The 24,920-nt window shown below is 41.3% G+C and overlaps 3 protein-coding genes across 6 annotated transcripts in view; all 3 read left to right on the forward strand.

Moving 5' to 3' along the window:
• Window positions 1–1,846: 1,846 nt before the first annotated feature.
• ppp1r26 (protein phosphatase 1, regulatory subunit 26) lies at window positions 1,847–18,213 on the forward strand. Of its 3 annotated transcripts, none has more exons than XM_079523821.1 (6): window positions 1,847–2,169; window positions 4,934–5,125; window positions 9,641–12,944; window positions 16,085–16,199; window positions 16,724–16,803; window positions 16,999–18,213. In XM_079523821.1, the coding sequence occupies exons 3-6, from the start codon at window positions 9,712–9,714 to the stop codon at window positions 17,021–17,023; spliced, it is 3,453 nt and encodes a 1,150-aa protein (XP_079379947.1). In that variant the 5' UTR covers window positions 1,847–2,169; window positions 4,934–5,125; window positions 9,641–9,711; the 3' UTR covers window positions 17,024–18,213. The 3 variants fall into 3 exon arrangements, with proteins under 3 accessions (XP_079379947.1, XP_079379948.1, XP_079379949.1); XM_079523822.1 differs by having other exon boundaries at window positions 4,934–5,086; XM_079523823.1 differs by lacking the exon at window positions 16,085–16,199 and having other exon boundaries at window positions 1,848–2,169.
• A 603-nt stretch (window positions 18,214–18,816) lies between these two features.
• mrps2 (mitochondrial ribosomal protein S2) lies at window positions 18,817–22,171 on the forward strand. 2 transcript variants are annotated; one of them, XM_079523834.1, is made up of 4 exons: window positions 18,817–18,968; window positions 19,556–19,678; window positions 20,111–20,234; window positions 20,475–22,171. In XM_079523834.1, the coding sequence occupies exons 1-4, from the start codon at window positions 18,944–18,946 to the stop codon at window positions 21,022–21,024; spliced, it is 822 nt and encodes a 273-aa protein (XP_079379960.1). In that variant the 5' UTR covers window positions 18,817–18,943; the 3' UTR covers window positions 21,025–22,171. The 2 variants fall into 2 exon arrangements, with proteins under 2 accessions (XP_079379960.1, XP_079379961.1); XM_079523835.1 differs by having other exon boundaries at window positions 20,114–20,234.
• Window positions 21,335–24,920, forward strand: part of LOC306939347 (uncharacterized protein) — a gene marked incomplete at its 5' end in the record, with an annotated part of 28,335 nt that continues 24,749 nt past the window's right edge. The window contains one exon of the mRNA XM_079523935.1: window positions 21,335–21,343. Within this exon, the coding sequence (XP_079380061.1) occupies window positions 21,335–21,343 (9 nt within the window). The remainder of the gene's footprint in view (window positions 21,344–24,920) is intronic.

The raw sequence follows: 24,920 nt of genomic DNA on the forward strand, positions 1-24,920 counted from the left end.
AAAATAGCAAAAGTAGCAGATCTACAAGCTCAAATTGTGACGCTTCGCGCCACATTTCAAGCATGCAGATATGCTACTTTTGATACTCTTGTGTGACACTTTACTATGATCAAGTATGCAAGGTTTCTGCAACTATATAGAATATCATCATGTGCTCTATTACCATGTGCTCTATTACCAGTTAGAGTGAGACTGGGAGGTCGGGGTTCGATCCCTGGCCGGGTCATACCAAAGACTCTAAAAATGGGACCCAGTGCCTAGGGTAAGTCCCTGCGACATACTAGCGTCATGTCCAGGGGGTGTACTTGTACATCAAGCTGTCTCACGCTACAGAAACAGGAGATAGGCTCCTGCTCTATGGGCCTCATGGCTCGGCAAGGCTACTTACTTGCTCTATTACCTCAAGACATACCCCACACACTGTTGTTAGACTTTATAACAATGTGACTGGCTGCTTCCTCGTTCACACTCTTTTTGCATGTTTACAGATTTGCATGCATGTTTTGTTTGCACATCACTGGTTGGGTTCTTTTTTTATTTTATACTCACTATTGTGTTATGAACACAGTTCATAACATAGGCGTATGTGCTTTCAATAACTATTTACACTCATATACATCTTTATATACTTCTTGCTGACCATCATCAGCAAGGTTTGGTTGCATACACAGTATACTGAGAGTGAAGTAAAATATACCATATTGTCTCTGTTGGTTGGAAACCTCATGTACAAAACTTTCCAGGATTCAAATTCAAAAGGATTCCAGGATTCAAATTCAAAAGCATCAAAAGTAGCAAATCGACGAGCTCAAACACATCGCTTCACGCTGCATTTCGAGCTTGTGGATCTGCTTCTTTTGATGCTCTTGTGTGACTACTGTAGTATGATCAAGTAGGAAGTATAGGGAATTTACGGTTCAGGCAGATGTGTGTGCAGATGTGTGTAATGGATTACGTTTGTGACATACAGTAGAGCCCAAATAGGCCAATCTAAGACTGTTAATGCCAAATTGTGACTTTATGGGTACAACTCTGGGGGGCTCTAGTGTTCAGTGAGGGTGGTACAGGTGTGACTGTCCACCTTGACCACTTGGGGTCTGGCAATTCGTCCAGTGCCAGATCACACAAACTGTAATCATCACACGACCAGCCCACAACCAAACAGTGGGACACATTCAATTAAACACAGTATTATTATTTGTTTTACTAATAAATTCCAGGTTACTGTAGGCCTATAGAAAGTATATAGTCTGTAAATACTGGGTATTGAACTGTGTGTGGAAATATATTGAATCACAATACAATACAATAAACAATAAAATATACAAGACAGAATAACTTGGAATTGTAAAAGAGCTGCACTTTGACAACAACCACAACAGATGATGAACTAATTGTCATATACTGTAGGCTAGTATTAGGCAAAACATGCACTGAATTGCTCAGAATGTAGCGCTCTAACAGTAAAAACTAAAAAGGCTAAAATCAATGATAGTTAACCAAATTGACATGTATATGGATGGATGGAATTTAAGTTAAAGCTATTGTATTATGATAATACTGCATTATTTTTATTTTATTTTTCTGCTTGATGTAGCACTTTGAGATTTGTTTCAAATGTAAAGTGCGTTAAATAAAATGTATTATTATTATTACAACATTGTTCATCTCTCCAGCTGTGTGTGTGTGTGTGTGTGTGTGTTTTAAATTAAACTTGAAGCACCTTCAAATTGAGAGTGAGGAGTCCTCCGTCCTGGGGAGTGAAGATTGGAGTCCCACAGAAAATGTATCTTATTCACCCCAAAATTGATATTATGCACACGATACGGACTTATCCCTTATGTTATGCATATCAAACTGATGGGGTTCTTGAAAAATAAGAATCACTGTATTTAGTATTATAGGTTAGGTCGGACCCCCAGCAGCCCAGCTAGCAATAACCAAGCTTGTCTGCGCGGCGACAGTCAAAGCAGGGGGGGACTCACTCGACAGACAAGAGGCAGCCAGCCAGCCCTATAGGCGCGTGTCCGCGGTGCTGTGCAGTGTGTGGAGCGGCTGAAGATCCGCAAACGACCAACTCACCCACCGGCCGCACACTGACTGACTGAAGCTGGAGGGATATCTTTACCACGAACGAACGGCTCTCGGCGACCAACAACAATACCTCGGGTAAGTTCAACTTCCATGATGTGCGTCAATTCTCACTGTATGTGTGTTCTTTGGAGAAGAAAACGCCGGGTTACGGTCGTCTGTGGCGTGATAATAATGGTTAAAAATAAGAATACAAAGAGGCTATCTTCTCTTCGCCCCGGAAAAAAAAATGCCGGGGTTGCAGTAGCAGCGAGGGCCGCCAGTCAGTGTATTTTTTTGAAGTCACGCAAGTAGAAACAAATGTATGCATCCTGGCCACTACTTGAGACATTTGTGTCGCTTTCTTCCGATACATTAGTTTTAGCGTTAATGGGGACATGTTCCGGGATTTGGCTCGTTTCTGGCCGTGATATCGGCCGAGTAATTGCGTGTGGCGTTTGACATCCACGGCCGGGTGTACGGGGAAACATGGTCGCCTCTGCGGAGTCTCCTAGTGCCTCACACCGGGCGGCGGAGCGGTCAGAGCCGGGGCCGACTAGGCTCAGCAGCCCCGGCTGTTGTCGGCTTTTGCGGCAGCGCCGGGGAGGGTGGAAAACGCTAGCAAGGAAGCGACACAACGAAACCACCGCGTTATGCAATGCACAACAGACACGGAACATGTTACAATTATGCGCTTTAGAACTTCGATTTGAACACGAATGATATACGCTGTCAAACAAAGTTAGCACAATGCCCCGTACGATTACTTTTTTATTTTGTTATTTTTCGTATCTTTTGAGGACGGTTCACGCCAGCACACTTTGCTATTTCTCCAATCTCCGGTCAGTCGTTTTATTATGAGTTTATCCGAGTCGTTTTAGGCCACCCAGACCAAGAAAACTGACCAATTTGAATGTGTGGGTTGTTAATAGGCTATGTGTATTGGCTTAATATGTGACTATATGTAGGTAGGCTACATATCTCAGTTTCTGCAGCAGCATTCAGGATGGCCACTAGCAATATGAGGGGGGGCTCAATCAACGCGCCATTTGTCTGCTTTAACACCTGCTACAGCTGTGTTGACATTAGCCAGTGACGTTTAATTTCTAATTGAATGCCATTGCCATACGTACAGTAAGTGTAGCAGAGTGGCTCAGAGCCTCAGCCTGATGGCCTCAAACTCCATAGCCTTATAATAGCCTAGTGTGGGTGTTGTGAGCTTGTAGATCGGCTATTGATTGATTGATTGACATTTTTATTTCACAGTATGTAGAATGGGTATATTTCAAACAAGTCAATACAAAAACTGTTACTGTGTGGACGACACCATGATTAAGCATTACAGTTGTTTACAACAGGGTCCACCATTTTCAATTCATCATAACATTTAGAGACATACAAATAAATATACACTATTATAAAAAAAACAGGAAGTCATCATATAAAAGTAAACTGCCAGTTTCTAATTGGGGGGGGGGGGGGAACTCGGACTTTATTTACGGGGCCATTCCTATGTTGGGAGGAATGGAGGGTGCCTAGTATAGAGCCCGAATACCAACAAACTCACCTCACAGTCCCCCTGGGCAGGGCGTACAGCCGGTGGAACTGCTCAGGCTGGTATTCCTAAACTATGCTTAAACGGTTAAACCTAACCTTAACCATGGTATAACGGTGCCCAAAGCTAACTCAATTCCTAAACCTAGCCCCAGTAAAACGATGCATAACCCGAAACTTATTTCTAACCTTATTCACAGTTAAACAAATACAAGAAAATGAAATTGTAGGCATTACATTTAGTTTGACCTACTGTAGCTCACAATGTGTCACCTTGACTATTTTAGGATTTTTTTGCCTCTTTCTTATAGTATTTGGCCAATGTTTGACCAGTTTTAAATTATCTTGTTGATTACGTTTGATGCTTTTTTTTTTTAGGTATTAAAAATGTCTTAAAATTCCTTAAATTGTCACTTCACTGTCATATGGAGACCCCCCCCCCCCCCCTATAGGGACTCCCCTACTGTATGTATAGTCGGACTAACAGGATCTCTCTCTCTCTCTCTCTATATATATATATATATATATATATATATATATATATATATATATATAATTAATTAAAAAAAAAAATCCCCCTACTGAACAAACCTTTTCTCGCTTACTGGAAATACGTCTGGAAGTGAAAGGTTTACCAGTAAACCCTTGTGGTTAAGTCCTAAGTTAGGGCGTAAAGTCCCTACCAGAGGCTGTGAGCTAGTTTACGTTTGCAACTTTAGTGAGTTATTAACAGCCATTGGCCGAGATGGCGATTAAAGCCTAATATTTAATCTAACGCTTAACGCCATTGCCGTAGATCAATGGCAATTGCGCTTTTATAGCGCTTTCGATCGATCAAGCCATAATGCTACTTACGTTAGCATCGGGTTGCTAGCTGTTGTTGTCATAACATTGGGTCGCCCATCTTAGATCGTCAGCACCATAATAATTCATTCTATCTGTTTCTTTCAATCGCCTGTATCTCCTATTCCTTGTTCCAGATGGCATTTTTGGTCAAAACAATGTTTCTTTGATGGCACACAGACGACGATGTGCGCTCCTCCAGTGCCCCGGCATAGACCCATCTTGTAAACAAGGCCTGTCCAGGACCTGTTTCACTTACTAGTTTATGTTCACTTCCGGAAGTCTGGAAATGTGGCTTTTCAAAATAAGAGCTCAACTGGAAAAATGCTGCCGTGAATTAGATCCTAATTTGTCAATAAATGCTAGCGGGCTAAGTGTTAAATTATGTTGTACCGCAACATTTTATGGCATGACTTGTTTTACAATTTTTTTTTCTTCCCCTTTTATTTTTTATCTCCAAATTTAGTCTCTATGCCAGTTCCTGATGACCTGTGTATTCCAGCACCATGTCACTGCTGTGCTGACTCCAGCGGATGGTCCTTGGTAGACCTCAGACAACAACCAACCGTGTGTCTCTTCTGAGACGCTTGACATCAAGGCTGCTCCTTCCCACCTGACGGTGAGGAGTTTCACCAGGAGGGTGTAACGCATACAAGAGGTATTAGTTACACACCTCACTGACTGAACAGGCACTTGACCAACCTGTAACCTCGTGTCACCACCAGGCTTGTTTCCGCTGCGGAGGAAAGCCATATTTTCTTTCAAAAACTGAGCCGTGTGATCTGGTTTAGCAAAAAAGGACAACAAAATAATAGGAACCGCTGCTCCGGTAGTGGTTTCCCGTTTGCGTCGCATGTTTTTGTTCCCCACATAATGTGAATAAATTATAGTTTAGTCTTGCTAGTTGTGCTACGAGTTATACCAAACATATACCAAAAGAAACAACATTATCATATCAAACTAAACATTTTAATTAGGTTAATCATTTTTGGAGGTGCCCGGCACGCTTGGTTCCGGGCGTAGGTTCCGGCCGCCTGATGCCATAAAGTTATTTCCGCTCCAGACCGGATCAGAACATGGTATTGGTCCAAGGCATTAGTGCAGTGCCAGGGAGAGATCCCAGCCCGCACCTTCTCTCCCACGAACACGGCCAATAGGCCCTGTGCATGACTGTAGTCCCAGGTTTCCAGAAGATGGCATACCTGTTTGTTTCCCGTTATAGCTTAATTTTAATGGCTCGGCAGCAGATTTGAACGGGAAACGCATAAGGTGTCCTTTGTGTTTCCCGTTCATAAATCTGCTGCTGAGCGAATCAAACAACCCTAGTGGAAATGGTTATATGCCTCCTTCTGGAAACCTGCCTTTACAGTCATAAACAGTCTTATGGTTGTTGGGGGCATCCAGGGCCAAGCCCGATGCACTGTGTAGGATTCAAAAGCCTAGTCTCTGCAGTGGTTGGCTGGAAACGTTTTAGTCCTGCGCCACCCGAGTTGCCCAATTTATGGCATAATCTTTTAAAATGTAGTGCATAGACGCACTGTAATGTAATGCATTTGCATAAAAAAAGGACATAATCCATCCTCGTTTAACTGGAGACACAGGGGAGTATATACAGCTAAACACAGATCCATGTGTTTTACGCACTCATTCGACAATGAATGATAAATAATAACCTTTGTGCTACCTATTGTCTTCAAAAGCAGCGGTTTAATTAACCTTCCCATTAATTGTGATTTTGAATTATAAAACTATATATTAGGCCAGTGATTCTCAACCTGCCGTGTGGTACCACAGGTTGGTACAAAGTATATCCTCTGGTGGTACGAGAAATCTTCCCAAACATGTGAAAGGGGCGGGAGGGGGCTGCAAGTTTTGTTGTTGGCTCTTCACGGATCACGGCAAACTAAACGGTGGCAACGCAGTGGCTTAAAATGGAACTATAAAAGGGTGGAAGACAATTAAGGAGAGTATTTTGACCAGCAGCAGCTGCACCTAAAAACTGCAGTGGTGCGCACGTCTCAGAGTCAGACCTACAGCACTATTGCTCCAGTGAAATGACATCCAGGCCGGTGTTGTGGTCCCAGCACAAATTAGTGCTGTTCAAATGGGGGGGAAAAAACACCTGTTAATATGACGCGAGAGGAGTAGACTACAGTGGCTGTGCCACTGTGGTACAGTGAATGAAACGCATTTCAAACGGCGCATCTTACAACACGTAGCGTGCTGCGTAGCCTAATGCAAATTATTGATTACTTGATTCAATAACAGCAGTACCGTGAAGCCGCAGTTAAAGTGAAACTTCTCATAGCGCTCTCTCGCGCATTTTTCTAAATGCGCGAGAGCGCATTTAGAAATTAACTCGGACGTCGGCTTTGCACCGCTTTTCAAGCTTGCACATCTGCTGCTTTTGTGTGACGCTATAGTATGATCAAGTAGGGCATTCATTTCAAAAAGTTAGAATGTGGAGATAAGTGGTTATTGCCCGACGGCGATGATGATATAGTACTGATGTCGGACATAGATGACTGTCTCATAGACTGGCCTCCCAAGTACTCTCATAACTGGTACTGTACTATTAAGCTAAGCTAATATCAGCCTTGCAGGCATGCCTTGCATTAAGTTGCCTGGCAGAAAGATAAACTGATTAATAAACTATTAACCCATTTAGGCCTGACGTTGAAATTAAAAAAATGTCTTCAAAATCCTGACCGTTCTCTGAAATACATGTTTCTGTCAGTTGTTCTCAAACTATTTCATGTCAAGGACCTCAAAAATGTCATGTAATTGGCCACCGACCCCCATCTGAAAATATGTTGTTCCAGGTACCCTCCAGAAGAAAAAAACGTTTGCTCTGAAAGAATATAATTCAAAGATTTGCGCCACATTTTCACGATTTTTCAAAAATGGCAGACCTACAAGCTCAAAGCGCGGCACCGCTGCGCTATGAGCTTGTAGATCTGCTATTTTTCAATAGCTAAAGTATAACATAATGCTTAAAACACCAAAAGGGGTTCCCGTCCAGAATGGATTAATAAGCCTCAATTACACAGTATTTTATTCTGCTGATAAATTAGTTATGATTTAGCCGCCTGCCAGGCATCTTCATGGTGCATCTGCCTCCAAAGCCGAGAGAGGTTTTGTTTTGTGCCCCACGGGCAGAATGCAATTCCCTTTCGGAGTAGATCCTATTTGTAAAGTAATAAGAGTTGTTCGGACAGCGATACCAGTATCTTAAACGCTGCCGATACTGCCTACAATACTGTTATCGTGAGTATGCCAGTCTATGCCATGCCACGTAATCTATCACATGATGATATTTTATTTACAGTCATTTTGATTGCTTCAGTTGATGTTGCACGACTGTTTTATTCCCCTTACTGCACTATTTTACATTATGATTTTACTAACTTGTAGCTGGACAATGAAGGGAATTTAGATTTATTCCTAGATCTGTGGTTCTCAAACTATTTCATTTCAAGGACCACCATAAATCTGAGAGTGTCCATTTGGAACCCCCTCAAGGAACACTGAGGATCCCTGAACCCCACTTTTAGAACCACTGTCCTAGATTATTTTGAAATTACACTGGTATCGGATTTGTACTCTCTTGTATCGACCGATACGCAAGTTGTGGCTATCGGGAAGGAAAAACTGGTATCGGTACATATCTAAAAGGACTTTGGATAATCTATCTACTCCAAATTGGAGAAGCACACCATTTGCCTGCAGGGCAGAGTACTGTAGTCTTACTCCTACGTCAACTCTATAGGGGCCTGTTCCATTCATTTACCTGGCAGAAAGCTAACCATTACCAACTAATCAACTATGAAGAATAAATCAACTACACAACAAGACACATGAGTAGGCAGAGACACAAACACTAACACCGGGGCTCCACCGGGCGCGTCAGCGTCGCGTCTCCGGCGCCGTCAGGGAATGTTCCCTTTTTAATCAATGACTGCCCGCGTTTCGTTGCGTGACTGCATTAAAATTGCCCCGGTTAGTTTTTTGACGCATGCGATGGATTTAGAGACGTACAAATAGACACTTCTATATAGACAAAGAACAGAACAGGAATTCATCATAATGGCGGTAAAAAGGGAAAAGAAACATATACAGTGAGGGGAAAAGGGGGGGGCGGTGGGGGGGGATTCAGATTTTACGGGGGCCAGTTTCGAATTGCAGCCATCCGTAGGTGCCCTTTGAGAGTGGTTTTGAAGGAGTCAAGGGATTCGCATGTCTTAATGACTGTTGGTAGGGCGTTCCACATTTTGGTGGCATAGGAGTGAAAATAATTTAGTCCCTTGTTTGTGCCGAATCTGGGTTGTACATGGTTCGTTGCACTCCCTCTGGACTTCGTTAACATTAAGGAAGTATCTAGACAGGTACATGGGTATCTTGGTGGAGTATCGAATCTTGTGGACCAGACCCATTGCAAGATGCTGTACTCTGTCGCCAACCCTAAGCTAGAGAGGCTCTAGTCCAAATTCAACCTTGTGTGTGTGTGTTTGTGCGTGCGTGCCGTGCGCGCGCATGTGAATGGGTGCACATTGTAAAGCCCTTTGGATTCGCGCTTTGTCAGACCAAGCATGACACACATTTTAATACCTGTTTTTGGTTGTTGTGTAGGCCGATCACCGAGGAGATGCATGTCACCCACCGATAGGATATATAGTATACAAAATACAAATATCTACTTAACATTTGGTACAACATGCAAGTCAAATGGTTCAATTAACCACTTAAACTCTACATAAAAAGTATAGATTCTCCCAGGGTTTGCTCCTTTTTTCCCTCTACAAAAATATTTTCATCCGAACTCAAATCTTGCGAGAACATTTGTGCAGGCTGTTCTAGTCATAGCCATAGAGTATCAGTTGTATCAGAATTCCAATATAACGATGGTAGGACTATGGTAGACCAAAAAATATCGAAAGTGATATTTTAAACTGTTGTTGTTAAAGTTACTGGTGTTGATTTGCATCTATTAAGTGGTGATAAAGCTCTTGAATATTCCAAAGACGAGATAAGAGATTTAACAGATTCTCTGTCCAGTTCTATTTGTGCTATTGGCCTACAATTTCAAATGTAGTTAAACCATGATTTGTAATGCAATGCATTTCATACATATGAAGACTTTTTTTCTGACATGTTTTTCCCCTTCTCTTTTCAGATTCAACGATGCAATCCTAATTGGAGTCAGTAGCACTCCCATGGTCCAGTGGCCCAACCTATCTCACTAGAATGTACTTGATGAATGTACCTCCAGTCGCAGCGTCTCACACAAAATGGAGAAACTGTGGCCCACCCCAAGGCTATAGCCTTCCCCTCGGTTTCAGTGACATCGAGTTGTCCACCAAAGACACGCCTATCTCGGATAAGGTCCAGATGATCATAGAGAGCCTGAGGGGCAGTCAGTCCTCACTTGACATGGGAGATGAGACTGAGAGTAATGTGCTACCAGGACAGGAGGGCCAACCCCAGGTATGCAAGGCAGGGGTGGTTCCTGTCGCAGGACGCAAATACATGTGTCCCACTGAACACCGGCAAGACGATGTATCCGGCTCTGAGATGCAAGACTCTGACAGCGATGATTCTGTTGACAGAGGGATCGAGGAGGCCATCATGGAATACCTGAAAGAAAAGGGTGATCACAAACGCAAGGCAGAACCAGCCACCGAGGTTATACAGCCATCAAAGGTGCCCAGGAAGAACCCACCTGTTCCTGAGGTTTCCGAACAACATTCCGACAGCAATAAGGTGTTAACTGCCAACAACCAGTTTCCAAAGTTTGTCCAAATTGAGACCCCTGCCTCTCCACCCAAAAAGGCGTTTAGCAAAAACAAGGCCACCTTCAAAGAGAATCCACTAAAAAAGATGGATATAAGCAAAGGTACAACAGGAACAAGTATGTCTATCAAAGAGCAGATCAACAGCTCTCCTTCAACACATGGCATCTTCAAAGAGATTAAGGTTGAGGAAGACTCGGATTCGAGTAGTAGTGATGATGGAATTGAGGAGGCCATTCAAATGTACCAGTTGGAGAAAAATGAGAAAGAGAAAATAAGCACAGAAGCTTTTGAGCCCCTCATAATCAAAGAGGAGTCTGACTCCAGCAGTGATGATGGTATTGAAGAGGCCATTCGCTGCTACCAGCTTGAACAACTAAAAGAAAAAGATTTTGTGAAACCATCGTTACAAAAGCCTCCAATTAAGTCATCACTTAAGCCTACCGAGAGTACAAGTGCAGAAAGCATTAAAAAATTAAAATCCAGAAAGAAAAAGAAACGAACTGAGAAACATGTGAAATTTTGCTTGCCTTCCCCTACATCTGTTTGCACTCTGAGAAATAGACTTATATGCAGCCCTAAAGGTAAAGGAAATGGGGTATTTTCATCTAAGGCAGAACCGTTTACAGAGGAACACGCTCCTGCTACTTCAAAGGTCAATACAACCGCAGAGCTCATGTGTGCTGAGGCAATACTGGACATTTCAAAAGCCGTTATGCCTGAGGTGTTTAGTCACGATGTTGGCGTTACCAGCAATAACCCAAATCAATCATCAACTCCCCTCATTCCTTCTGACCTCCCGCATGTGAGTGATGACAGCTCCATCGATAGTGAAGATGGCATCGAGCAAGAAATCAGGAAATTCCTTGAGCAGAAGGCCCAAATGCACATCCAGCCACCCAGCTCTGCTCCATGTACTATAGGACCACAGAGCGTGGATGAGCTCGTTAAGGTGAATCAAGTTACAGTCCAGAAAAAAACTTTGAGGCTATCTTTGACCCAAAAAAGAAAGCATCGAGAGGCAGAGCAAAAGCAACTCTCTGAAGTGATTGATAACAACAGTGATGACATGGCTGGAAACGGATCAAAGCCATTTGTTTCTACAATCATCAATCCACATTTGTTTTATGGACTAGAAAAGACTGATAGGAGTGGAGATAAAAGTAGCTCTCTGGACAGCGATGAGGATCTCGACACTGCAATAAAAGACTTGCTCAAAACAAAGAAGAAGTTAACGAAAAGGACAAGGGACATGAAGCTCAAATCAAAGAAGTGTTTCCAAGCAGAGGAACCTGCATCAGAGAACATTTTACAGGCAAACAGACAGAAAGATGATTCCATTGCCAAAGGTGGCATTTTGAAGAAAGTTTCTAAAAGTAGGGTTGATATCCGAGACAAGAATAAATTAAGTAAGAAGAGCATCTCGCAGCACAAACCGTGTGATAAGATAAATGAACCCCCTGTCCAGGCAATTGAAACTGACACATTGAAAGGGAATTGTAGTGTAGACATCACATCAGTGGTCAATGATCAGGATATCGTTCAGGTTAAAGAAGAAAGCAGTTGTGTTGACAGTGATGATAGCATTGAGCTGGAGATCAGAAAGTTTCTGGCAGAAAAAGAAAAGGCCAAGGTTTCCACCACACAGAAAACGGGAGATGCACCAAGGAATGGCAATGTTGAGGCTTGTGCCTCTTTTCAAGAGAATGATGTTAAATTGGAAGATCAGCTGGCTGAAATTCCAGTACAAGATGGTATTTACCTCCCAGAAGAATCCCTGCCAACTAGTCCAGAATGCAAAGCTTCCCAGGATAAGGAGGCAATTCCAACAAGGGAGACGGTCTTACTAGACAACTCCAGCTCTGCACTCAGAACTGTCATTAAATCATGCCTCTCCACACCCCTCTCTAACAGCCCTAATCTCATGGAGCCAGCAGATGGGGCTGGTGCTGCTCGAACTGAGAAGATAAGACCAAGTACCGGGAGCAGTGATGTCCACGATGTCTTCTCCGAGTTGGCGAGACCTCAGCAGCGCGCGAGTCCCAGTACTCCCCAGTCTCGCTCGGATTCAACGAAATGGCGCCAGTGTCTTGGACTCCCCACTACTGGAACAAAGAGCATGTGTCTTAAGCAAACCCCATTCCATATCACTTCAACTAAAACCAGTGAGTTGACAAGTCCACCGCATCAAAAGGGGAGCTATCCAAAACCACAGACATCTGCCACTGTATGGTCCCCTGCAAGAAGCAGCACATCAATTGTGCCTTTCCATTGTTCTCCAGACACATCGGTGAATGCCATGTCTCGCTCCCCATTTTCCAATCCTTCATCCGCTTCCAGACAGCTCCCTGTTAAGTCCTTTATGCTGGGTCTTGCACCAGGAGGCCACAGGGCACAGCGCCCATTGCCCCAGACTGAGAGCAGTATGGTGCATATGCCCAAGGACCAAAGTGTGTTTGTGGAGCTGTCCTCAAATAAGACCAACCACGTCCAGGTCCGAAGCAGAGACACGAGTGAAGGAAATGAGAGAAGGGATTTGACGAGTGAGAGAAATAAAGAAAGGGAGAGCATCGAGACAGATGAGAGAGGATTGCAGCTAGCAAGAAGAGAGGAACATTTCGTAGATGAGACAGATTGTGAGTCAGATGAAAGAGGAAGTCCAGAGAAGAAGCAGGGATTTTCCACATTGTAAGTATAGGCTTTTATTCTCGTTTGTGCAGTCACATAGCATAATAAACAAGTTTCTTGAATTAATTTCCTGGATCGTGCCCTCCTAATGGATATTTTTAACGCTATGTTGAGTCCTTTTAATTGTAGGCTTGAAAGAAATGTTTAACGATACAAAAATGAACATTGTTTTCTTTTTCTTTTATATGTTTGTACGTTTATACAGCTGTTTAACACATTGGCACCACAAATAATGGTCAATATATATTTCTGCTGCGTAATCAGTCCATATCACCAGACCCCCCTGCCAAGCAATACAAGCAACTACTTACAATTTGTCACCACCCAAATGCACTATACTTTATTGTAAGGATGTATCACTCATCAGATTTCTGACCTGAGTTTAACTAAAATTGGACAAACATCAATGTCAGACTTTTTCACAATTTATCTCCTTACCTAAGAAAACATCAATGCAGTTATAAAAAGTCACACTTTCATTATTGTTTATCTTACATGTGTCGGAAGATCTGCCTTAATATCCAATACAGTTCTCGTTCTTCCTCACTGTGAACTTTGGAATGTAGCTAATTGGCCTATCTACCAGACCAGGGGTTCCCAAACATTACTATGCCAAGAACCCCCAAGTAGACTATAGCCTCTGGCTGCAGCCCTCCTATTGCAGAATGGGTCAAACAAATACATTATCTTGGTTATTACGTTTAAAGTTGTGAGCTGGCTGCTTTTTTTAAATGTTTTGTGCACTAATTGGACATACATGCTTACATGCTTATTTCCATGATTTTTTTTGTTTGTTTGTTTTTTAATATGCAGTGAATTTACCCCTTTGTTACTAATGTCAAAGTGTGTTGGATCACCTCAAGACTTGGGTGACAGGGTATTCAGTCCGTCTTATCTGTCTTTACAGTTGGATGTTATGTAAGGGCTTGGCGATATGACTTCACATCATTAATATCCCGATTATTCTATACATTTGCTTCGATTCGGATTAATCAATGATCATAAAAAATACAATCCAAACTAGTGAAAATGGCTCACAACAAAGCTCACAACACGACACATTGTTAGGTCTTAGATCATCTATTTTCACTATTTTTGTATGCCACCTTTGTATAACGGTGTTGAAAAACCTTATCGATTAATGTTCAAGATTAAGTTGGTTATTGGTTCTAAATATTTGTTTCGGCACATTTTTGGTTAATTGCCCATTCCTAAATGTATACATTTTATACAAGACATATTCATTCCAGGTGTACACTGAAAGAAGTCTTGGCCAACACACAGGTAGTATAGCCATAGAAATAAAGACATGTTAAGCATATCGTTATATCATTGGTCAAAACACCTTTGCATGTCCAAAACTGTTACTTTTCAGGAGATGGACAGAAGAACCTGTGTCCTAATGGATCCCATGTAGTTATTTACAAGCTGCTCTTACTACTTTTAATTAGTTAAACATTTATGAAACTCACAGAAAGCATGTCATTATAGGTGAACAGTTTCACAATTCTTCGATCATCTATCTAAAACTCATACAACAGTATACAAGTAGAAGGGCATTAATTTATTTTAAAAAGAAGGGAAACAAATGTAGTCAAGGTTTCTGCCTGACAGATTTGACATTTACGATGACACTTTATGCATAGTGAAGAGTGCATAGTATATTTTTCTTTCAAAAAAACCTTGCTTTGAATTAAAAAAGGGAACCTTTTGGTCACAATTTCAAAATGTCATTCAAAAATAAAGCAAAGACAGACACACTGTTATACTTTACTTTCTCAACGAAACTGGAGATAAGGTATTACCGTACACTTATAATATCTCTTTATTCTTTGAATACATTCCCCTCCATTCACTGCCTGTTGCTTAGGACAGAAATTCCATAACCAATGACTTAATTGATAATGGCCTCAATAGCATAGCGGACTTATTGTCTATGTGTCCACAGAAGTGTTTTTTTAATGAGTATGTTTTGGATTGTTTTCAATAGGAGCGTATGTACGCTATTGTCTCTGTCGGGTGGAAACCTCATGTCCAAAACCGTTAACTTTTCAGGATTCCAATTCAAAAATAGCAGAAGCGGCAAGCTCAAAACGTGTTTATTCGCGCCGCGTTTCCGAGCTTGTGGATCTGCTACTTTTGATACTTTCATGCAACGCTGTAGTATGCTCAAGAAGCGCATTCATTTACGAAAACCAAAACCAAAAAACACAAAGCTAAAACATGGACATAAGAGGTTTCTGCCCAACGGCAACGATATGCTGGAAATGCTAGCAGTGTGAACAAGGCGCTGAGCGTCTATTCTGCACTGTGCTAACCGTGTACATCTGGTGTTTTTAACCGGTCACAGAGAGTTGGAAAAACAACCTAACCACTTTTGTTGTTTGGATGAACGATTTAGAAGCGCACCTTGTGTTTTCAGCTGGGGGGGGAAATGCTTTGGTGGACACACTGCCTAAAATGTCCAGAATCCACAAAATCCCCACAATTACCTCTCATCTTACTAGATTTGCAATTTAAAACGTGTTTTTGTCTTTTTTTTTCCCCCTTTTTTTTTCTTCTTGAATTTCATATGTGAAAAAGTTATTTATTTTTGTTTATGAAGAAACAAAAGACTTACTGAACATGCTGTGCATTGCCAGTTTTCGTAAATATTTTGCAGAAAGTCATTTTTTCCCCCCCTCATACCCGTTAAGAGAGAATCGTTTGCTGTATCTTAAGTGCAACTGTGTAATAAAGAGTGAATTGCAAACAAAACTTTCTCTTAATTGTTGCATGCAAACACACCTGTTAGTCCATGTAAATTCTACATATTTACAACTTAACCATTACCACCACCTTAATATTTCTTCACCTTACTTGCTCTACAGGTTTCTTTTTCAGTGTAGTTGTATGGTTACATATTCAATATATTCAGGGTTCGTCTTGCTGGGGGAGGCTGCTCACCACAAGTCGTGATGTGGCATGTTGTGAGCTTGTAGAACAGCTATTTTCACAATTTGTCGTACGGTGAAGTATACTTAAGCCTACATACAGTAGTGCCGTTCCCCTGCCCCCACAAATCTAGCCCTGTATATATTGCAGTGTTGCACAAATGGAGGATTTGTACTCTGATGCGTCTCCTGCTCTCCCTTGCTCAGGTGTCTGTCCAGTAGCATTGACCATGGCATCTCCCTCAGACCTTACATAGCTCTGAACACAGTGGAGAGGAGCAAGATGTTCAACAGGAGATGCAAAGCTCAGAGTCCTATAAAGGTACCATTCCACAGAGACATTAGGTTGAGTGGTTAACAGTAGCCTACATTCTTTTGCATGCCTTATTGGTACAATGGGAATATAATATACTACAATGCCATGCTTGGGAACCCATTATTCATAATGAACTTTAACCGCTTTACAAACAAAAGATAAGAAATGGGCGATCATTATTATGCCCTGCCCGAAATTGGGATTCCAGGTTAAAGTGGTCAATGTTTAAGTCTGGAAAAATTGAAACCATCTTTCATGTTTGCATCTCTGAATTCATCCCCATTGATGAGTCCAGACTCCAGAGAATACAAGAACGCTCGCACCCAGAACATGCTTGCTCCGGGTCAAATCCAACGAACCGGGAACAGTTGCCACCAGATATTCCTAAACGTAACCTCCGTAAAACTATGCCTAAACCTAACCTTATTCCTAAACTTAGCCTGGAACAAAATTGGGGCGACTGTGTTTTGGGGCGAGCGTTCCAGGTTACCACTCCAGAGAGTCAAAAGTTGATCAACTGATGCTTGCAGGAGAACCGTCTTTCTGCTCCTGGACAGAAGAGGGTGAAGGGTATCAAAAGACAGCTCCAGTTTGTTCCAGCATCTTCTAGGTACATACCTGCACCTTGTGCAAAGACATTACATTTAAAGTCTGATTTATACTTTGTTGACACTAGTCTTGTGCCAATTGTTTGTAGATCGGCTAAATTTGGTGCGACACACCAGCATGCAACAAAGTATCAGACACATTAATAAGAATGGCTAGTAAATTGAAAATTATAACTTGAAGTTTATCTGTTTTTCAGGATACGTGAAGGAGTCAGGCTGTAAAACAGATAATGTTACATATATTGATCCAAACAGTTTTGGGACATGTCAAATCAGATACTGTCGTCACAGGCATATTCTGTTGTTTTGTGGAATATTTCTAAACCTAAATAATAATTGGAAGTGATGTCCTGGTAAAAGCACTTTTTGAAAAGGATTAGTTACTTGACCTGTCAGGGTCTCAAGTCTGGTCACCACAATGTTTAATACACATGCACTTATGTTCTTATTCTGATTGTTAAATGTTCATTAACATCTGCAGCCTCATGGTTAGAAGTTGGTTAATTTTATTCACTAGTTTTACCTCTTTCAAGTAGCCTTGTGGCAAGAGGTTGGATTATTTATGTTATTGTATTGTATTCGATTTACCCGTTTGAATCCATATTGTATTGTTCTTGGCTTAAACAAGGATGAGTTTAAAAGAAGCAACATTCTCATTAGGCTAAATTACCAAAGTACTATTCAAATGTGATTCCCAAATCAGGAAACCCAAGATCTTCAAGACTGTAATGTGTGTTATGAAAAATGTTATGTATGAAACCAACCAATAAGGGCTAGCTATACACTGGAAGTAACAGGAATTCCTTAACTATATACTTGAATGGTGTTACCAGTTAAATGTGAGATTGTTTTGTTGTTGCCATGATTTCTTTAGCTTAAAGTTTTATATGTTTGCTGTTTACCAATCCTAAAGATTTTGTGTTTTTTGTGTTACACTTTCAAGTTTGGCAGATATAATGGCTCCGTTTGTGTTATATAATGTTCAGTATTGATGCCATTGATGTTATTTTTTCAATGCCTACCGTAATTTGTGTTGTCACATTTTCAATAACTAGAGATTCAGCCTGTTTTCACACCTACGCTGCACTGCTGATCCAACCAATATGCCCATATATGGAGATCTATGATGTCATCGGTAATGACCATAGGATATGGAGATCTCTGATGTCGTCATTATGCCCATATTGCTCCATATATGGGCACCTTTTGTGCCCATATATGGAGCTGACTAATTCTGCACCTGATGCCATGATGACACATTGAGGTCAATACATACAAGTTACAACACACTCCGTTTTTGGGCTTAGCAGCTGCATTGGGAACTCCTTACATGAGCGAGACAACGTGGTCCTCCCTTTTATATAATGAAACATTGCATTTGTTTTGTTTTAGTCTAATTTGTGCAGTTAAAGGGGCATTCCACTCATTTTCAACATTTTAGCATGTCATTAATATACCTTAGAGCTGTTGTGTGGAAATAATAAAAAAGTCCCCCCATGCTGTGTTTCCTAGAACTGGAGGTCTGAAAAAAAATCATTAACATGGTGAAACACATCTTGATGATGTCATCAAGATGTGTTTCACCATGTTAATACTTTTTTTCATACTTTTCATACTAGGAAACACAGCATGGGGGTACTTTTTTATTATTTCCACACAACAGCTCTAAGGTATGTTAATGACATGGTAAAATGTTGAAAATGAGTGGAATGCCCCTTTAAGGGAGTTGTTCCACAGTTGTTCCATTTTCAACAAATCATTTATTTCTTCTCTATGTCACATATGTGAGGTAATGCCTGGGAGTTGAACTTAAGTCCACATGGAACTGCAGTTAATGCCATTTTATTTGTTCCATTTTCAATAAAGTTGTTCCAACTTGTTCCAACTTCCAAGTTGGTATTATTTTGTATGTCTACATTGTGAAGCAATCTAGGTACCCATTGGCAAAACAAAGGAAAAACAGCGCCCTCTTTACCTTTTTCCCCAGTCTGTCTCGAGAGACTAATTGTGAAGTAATGGGAGTTGTAGTCCTTTATGGAAGTGGATTACGTAGTAGATAGCGCTTGACGTATTCTTGTGGACTACATTTACCAGTTACACACTTTGACCTTCTGTGTGTGGGATGGGAAACGACGAGCAAGCATGGCTGCCAGGGTTCTAACGAAAGGTAAAAGGAAGACTTCTTATTTACTATATTAGTTTCGTTATTTGAGGGAAATGCTGCAATCTTTATTGGTGTATCATTGTTTTGTGTAGTTTGCATAGTATTATCAGCCGTGACGATACCTTGTTTAGCGTTCCCCTTTACCTTGTTTCCCCTCTACCGTTAGCTAGCCTCAGTGGTTCTCAAACATTGACATGTGAATCACCCTCACATTGATTGATAGTATTAATTAAGGGGCCACGGACCCCCATTTGAACAGATTTATTTGGTGCCAGGAAGGGACCCTATAAGAGAAGATCTTGGTTATTGGATTATTAGACATGAAGGTGTGGATGAGATGAGAGAGAGAAACGTACAGTCGTACACAGTATTATTCTCACTGAAGTGTATTATAGTTATTAGTAATTTCTTCATTTGCAAGGCATTTCAGTAATATTCATAAGCAATCAATCACATTCTAGCTGTATTTTATAACCAGCATATCCACTTTTAGCCTGCCAACACTTTTGAGAGCCAATGAGCTTATTATGGCTGATTTGTGAATTGCCAACAGATTTAATTCACTTTTTCTTTTTCTTTTTTCCCTGTAGGACTTTTGTTGCTACGCAACCCACGGTTGGTACCCACGGTACTGTACTTATGCAGAGGACAACTGCATGCCACTGCAGCAGCTATTAAACCACTGCAGAGTAACATAGAAAGCAATGCTACAGGTGAGACTTTGTGCATGAATAACATAACCCAGTTATTCTCAAGCTCTTTCATTCCAAGGACCCCCTCATTTTGATATGCATTTTTTAATCTCTGGGACCCCAATCTTCACTGTAAAATGTTAATTCGTCTTCATAGGAGTTAAGGACTCGAAAGGGCCCTATTTGGGTCCTGATTTACCTGTATGTCCCAGATTAACACTTTAACATTCTACAAATGCCTTCTAAATCAGTAGTTCTCACACTTTCAAGACTTTAATTGCAGATTAATGACACAAAATGACACGATGTTGCAGATATGCTATTTTTGAATAGGCAACGCAAAAATCTAAAATGACACGGATGGCTGCTTTCCCGGTTTTAACAGCATTTCTTAATGCGTAATTGCACATGGCGGCACTTCCTGATTATTATTTTGTATGTCCTCTGATACAGACAACAAGCTTCTGAACCAGCCTCTAGAGACGGCAGATTTTTTCCGTCTGTCAGAGCTCTTCTCCTTGAAAGAACTCTTTGATGCCAGGGTGCATCTTGGCCATAAAAAGGGCTGTCGACACAGGTTGGTGTGCTGTTTCATCACTTCTTATTAACATTTCTGTGCACATCTGTGGGTTAGGGGACTTTTTTAATCTCCCAGACTCCCACCCAAAGGGGGGGGGGGGTGTTGCACCACTCGCTTCAGACTGGTCTGATTTTAATATACAACAGTTATGTAGAGTTTGGATGGATTGATTGGCTGCATTCATCAAATTGTCATGAGTTCCACTAATGCACCACTCTTAATTTCACACTTTGTTAGGCTTATGGAGCCTTACTTATTTGGCTGTCGTCTGGACCAAGACGTCATTGACCTGGATCAGACAGTGGAGAACCTTCAAGCAGCCCTGAATGTCACTGCCCATGTGGCGTACCGGGGTGGCATCATACTGTTTGTCAGCCGCCGGCGCCAGTTCAGCCAACTTGTGGAGTGCACGGCGCGGGACTGCGGGGAATACGCCCACACGCGCTACTGGCAGGGCGGCATCCTCACCAACGCTCCCATACAGTATGGCCTGGGCGTCCGCTTGCCGGACCTCATCGTCTTCCTGTCCACCCTCAACAACGTATTTCAGCAGCACGTGGGAATCAGGGACGCGGCAAAAATGAACATCCCCACCGTGGGCATCGTGGACTCCAACTGCAACCCCAGCCTGGTGACGTACCCCGTGCCAGGGAACGACGACACTCCGGCCGCCATGGAGCTGTACTGTCGCTTGTTTAAGATGACCATCAACCGTGCCAAGGACAAGAGGAAGCACATGGAGCTCCTGCATGGTCCAGCAGCGTCCCCAACAACAACAAGCTCGTGAACATGCGAACACCACATGAACCCTAGCGTCCATATTCTTGAGAAGGAGTCAAAACTGATGAGTCTCTGCCCAGCTCAGAACGCTTAAATAAGATTGAGCGGTGTTCCTTTTCTTTTTTTGTGGGGAGGGTATGTGTACTTAGTTTTGCGAAATAATTTAAAATTAAATATTCAAGAAAAAGATTGTAAATGGCAAGGCTGGAGTCGGTGGTAATGAAAAGAGACGGACCAGGAGAGAGCCAAAAGCACGGAGAATAGATTTATTAAGTGACCTGGTACAAATTCAGAGAGCATCCGTATTTACTTGGAACATGAACAGGGTATACACGAAAAAGAGGTTCTTCACGACACAATTTGTTGAGAAACATCTTCAGGCGAGGCCAGGAAGATCCATTTGCCATGTTTCATTAAATGAAAATATCCAAGAGCTACACACACACACACATCCATATTATTTCAAAGGTGTTGGGGAGATATATATATATATGATTATTTACAAATAAGTATAAGTAACACAGAACTACTGTGTACACCCCCACCCCAAATTCAAGACTGTCCACTCCATGCACTACTACTTGATTTAATGTATCAGTTTTGAATAAACATAATACATACTAATGAATACTATTTTTATTTTAGTAAATGCAATATATTACAATTATCAAAGCCTTATCGATGTTTTTTACTGTTAAGTTAAATGTTGAAGTAAAAATCCCCCAAAACCATACTGAGCTTGAATCTGAAAATGTACTTCGTTGCTGCTTTTCCTCTGCGGGGTCAGGGATGTGTTAATGTGTATCAGACTCAGCATCTTAAACAACTTTCTTGGGTGCTCTCCCTTTTGTTTTCTTCTTGTAATTATACATCGTTGCTGTCAGGCAGAAACTTCTTGTCTCCATTATTATACTAACTTTTTGTGTTTTTTCGTAAATTAACGTCCGCGCCTACTTGATCATACTACACTACAGCGTCACACAAAGGTAGCAGATCCACAAGCTTTGAGCTTGAAGATCTGCTGCTTTTGCTTGAATCCTAAAAAGTAACCGTTTTGGACACAAGGTTTCCTTCCACCTTGACAGAGACGACATAGCTAATTTTAATTTTGGTACAAGAATATTGAATTTGATTTCCACTACAGTTTTAGTGATGAGTAATTTTGCTATATTATGTCGCAACATTGTATATTCGACCATTGTATTAAATTGTAGTCGTCTACTATTCCATCTGTCTTTGGCACAGTACAGAGGGATTAGGCCTATATCGGTGTTACTTCCCGACCTAGCTAACGCACCCCCCACAGGGAAATTAAATAGGCCTATATGAACATATATATTTTTATATGTGACATTATTCTAAATTGCATATATGTCGCATAAGCTATATAGACATATATATTTCCTTCCTATATCCACATATACACCACGTTTTGGGAATCCCTGCATGGCATAGAAATAATCTCCATGAATTTAAGGCTTCATGGGGTGTGTTGATAGAAAATGAGTCATTGTTTTTGTGAGCAAAATTAGTTGAGCATTACTGTAAATGAAGGCATGATTTGTAATGTGCCGGTGGCCTATACATTCGCTCATCTTGTTGTAGTGCTAGTTATAAGCCGGCTCTTCACTGATAACACACAGAGTATGCACAGCTCAAAAAAATATTAAAGGAATTAAATACCGGTACTTTCATTCTGTGAGCACTGTAGCTGGGTTTATTTATTTATATAATAACTAAGTGATTCCCTTAATGCATTTGAGCAATAAGGTGTGTGCATAATATTAGAATATAAATGTAAATGCTAAGTGAATAAAATCATTTGTTCTGTTTGTAGTGTTCTATTTTTCTCCAGGCTGGAGCCATTGTTAAAAGTTTAAACCTTAATTTGCTCAATAGCCTACTGTTTTCTTAGCTCTGCTCCATAGCCTTACTGGCTGCTCTTGCTGCCGTTGCACGGCATTAGAGCTATGGACCATGCAGAACTACTGTTTTCTGAGCTATTTTCCTACTATAAGGCACTAATAGTCCAATTATAGCCATTGAAGTGCAAACTGCAAATGCTTAGGCTACTTGAGTTTACTTGAAACTTGAAAGGGCAGTTTTTTGGTATGTCTGTGTTCTCGACGGTCGTGTCATTTGACTTTACAGGCTACTGATCCGGTCTGTGATCCGGTCTAGAGCGGATACGGAAACAAAATGTATTGTGCGCGTGCATATTACCGGATACAGTAGGCGTATTCTAATCTAGGCAGGATCTGAGGCTTCATGTGACAGAGCATTGACAGAGCCTTCCCATCGGGCCATCCACAAACAGCAGATCTACAAGCACTCAACGCTAAGCGTGGCGACGCGCTGTGAGCTTGTAGATCTGCTGTTTGTGCTGCGCGACGCGACACTGGCGCACAACCAAATGGTCCCTCCCCTCGCAGTTTCCGACAGTTTGCTTTGCTCAAAGGACAGAGCACGCACACTTTCCAACTCCATTTTGCAGTTTCTCTGAACATGGTAAGTGGCTCATATGAAGTGCGTAGTACTAGTGTTTGTAAGCTTAATGTTCCTTGTAGATATTTGACTGTCAGTTTAAAGCGTGGTTATGTAAGGATGACCTTCATTTATTTATTTCGCGAGAGGATCGCTGAATGCTTGATGAGCCATGTTATGTTACACAACGTGTTAAAATACCACAGTAATTAACTAATGTAATAACAATCATTTTTTGTAATGAGTGCACGTTTTAAGGGTGAGGGTATTTCTAAATATTCTGACAATGTAAATAACTCTTGCTTCGTTCAAGACAAGGCTGTTACCACGCGTTCGGTTGGAGTGCAACAGGCTTCTAAAAATACTATTCACCACGGGCCACGGCCTTGATAACGTTAAACATTATTTATTTTCCAACACATGTGTGGGATTTATCGTGCCAAGCAGTTTCGTTTATCGTGATTAAATGGAGGAGAGAACTGGTTGATGTAGCCCTAGGGGGTCCATAGCCTTAAGACTTTTTTTTTTTTTTTAGGTGCAGTCTCATTACACTCCAGTGTTGTCAGCTTTCGAGAGAAATATTAAGCAACCAGAAGCGACTAGGCCACATAAAGCTAGCATAAAGCAAATAGTCGATCTACATTCTACAAGCTCATAACGCGTCGCTGTGCGGCATATTGTGAGGTTGTAACTATGCTATTTTCAAACAATGTTTGAATAGTTTAAATGATTCAACAGAAATCTTGCTAGATGGTCGAGGTTCCTTCTTAAATTTTTTTAATAAAGTAACTTTAAAAAAAACTTTGCCTTCTCTTCATAGGTGTGTCCTCTACTCTGCAGCACATCCAACGGCCACATGTCTACATATAATCTGCAGTGTGATTTTGCTGCAAGAACTTGTCAAGGTACAAACACTGTTAAGATCAATCACTTGCCAGTAAGAAACCAATAATTATTGATAAAATGGCTATTCAGATTGGTATATTGATCTTGTTAAAATGAAGACTTTTTAGGTGAATATCATGGGGACATTTCTTTGGGATAATAAATGACCATCTTTATGTTGACATTGCCCCTTCAATCATAGCACAGGCTTTGGTGCCTCTTATGTAAAACGTGGGCATATAGATAGTAGCACCTGGCTCATAGCATTGGGTATGGAACCGGGCCAGATAAATCGCATCAGCACACGTTACCGTGGCTGTTGCGTGCAATGCTGTTACTACATTTTGTGTGTACTGACAGCCTGCGCTGTATTTTAATAAATGTTGGACAACATGGAAATGTTTGGTAGAACTTTGGGTTGTATAGCTACTATACCTACTTGGCATGATAGTAGATGATGCGTCTTTTTTTTCTCATTATGTGATTGAGACAGGGAGTACTTTATATGTCTTGCCATTCAGTCATTGGATGGCA

The sequence above is a fragment of the Electrona antarctica genome (genome assembly GCF_951216825.1).
Source record: "Electrona antarctica genome assembly, chromosome: 16".
Classification (NCBI taxonomy): Eukaryota; Metazoa; Chordata; class Actinopteri; order Myctophiformes; family Myctophidae; genus Electrona; species Electrona antarctica.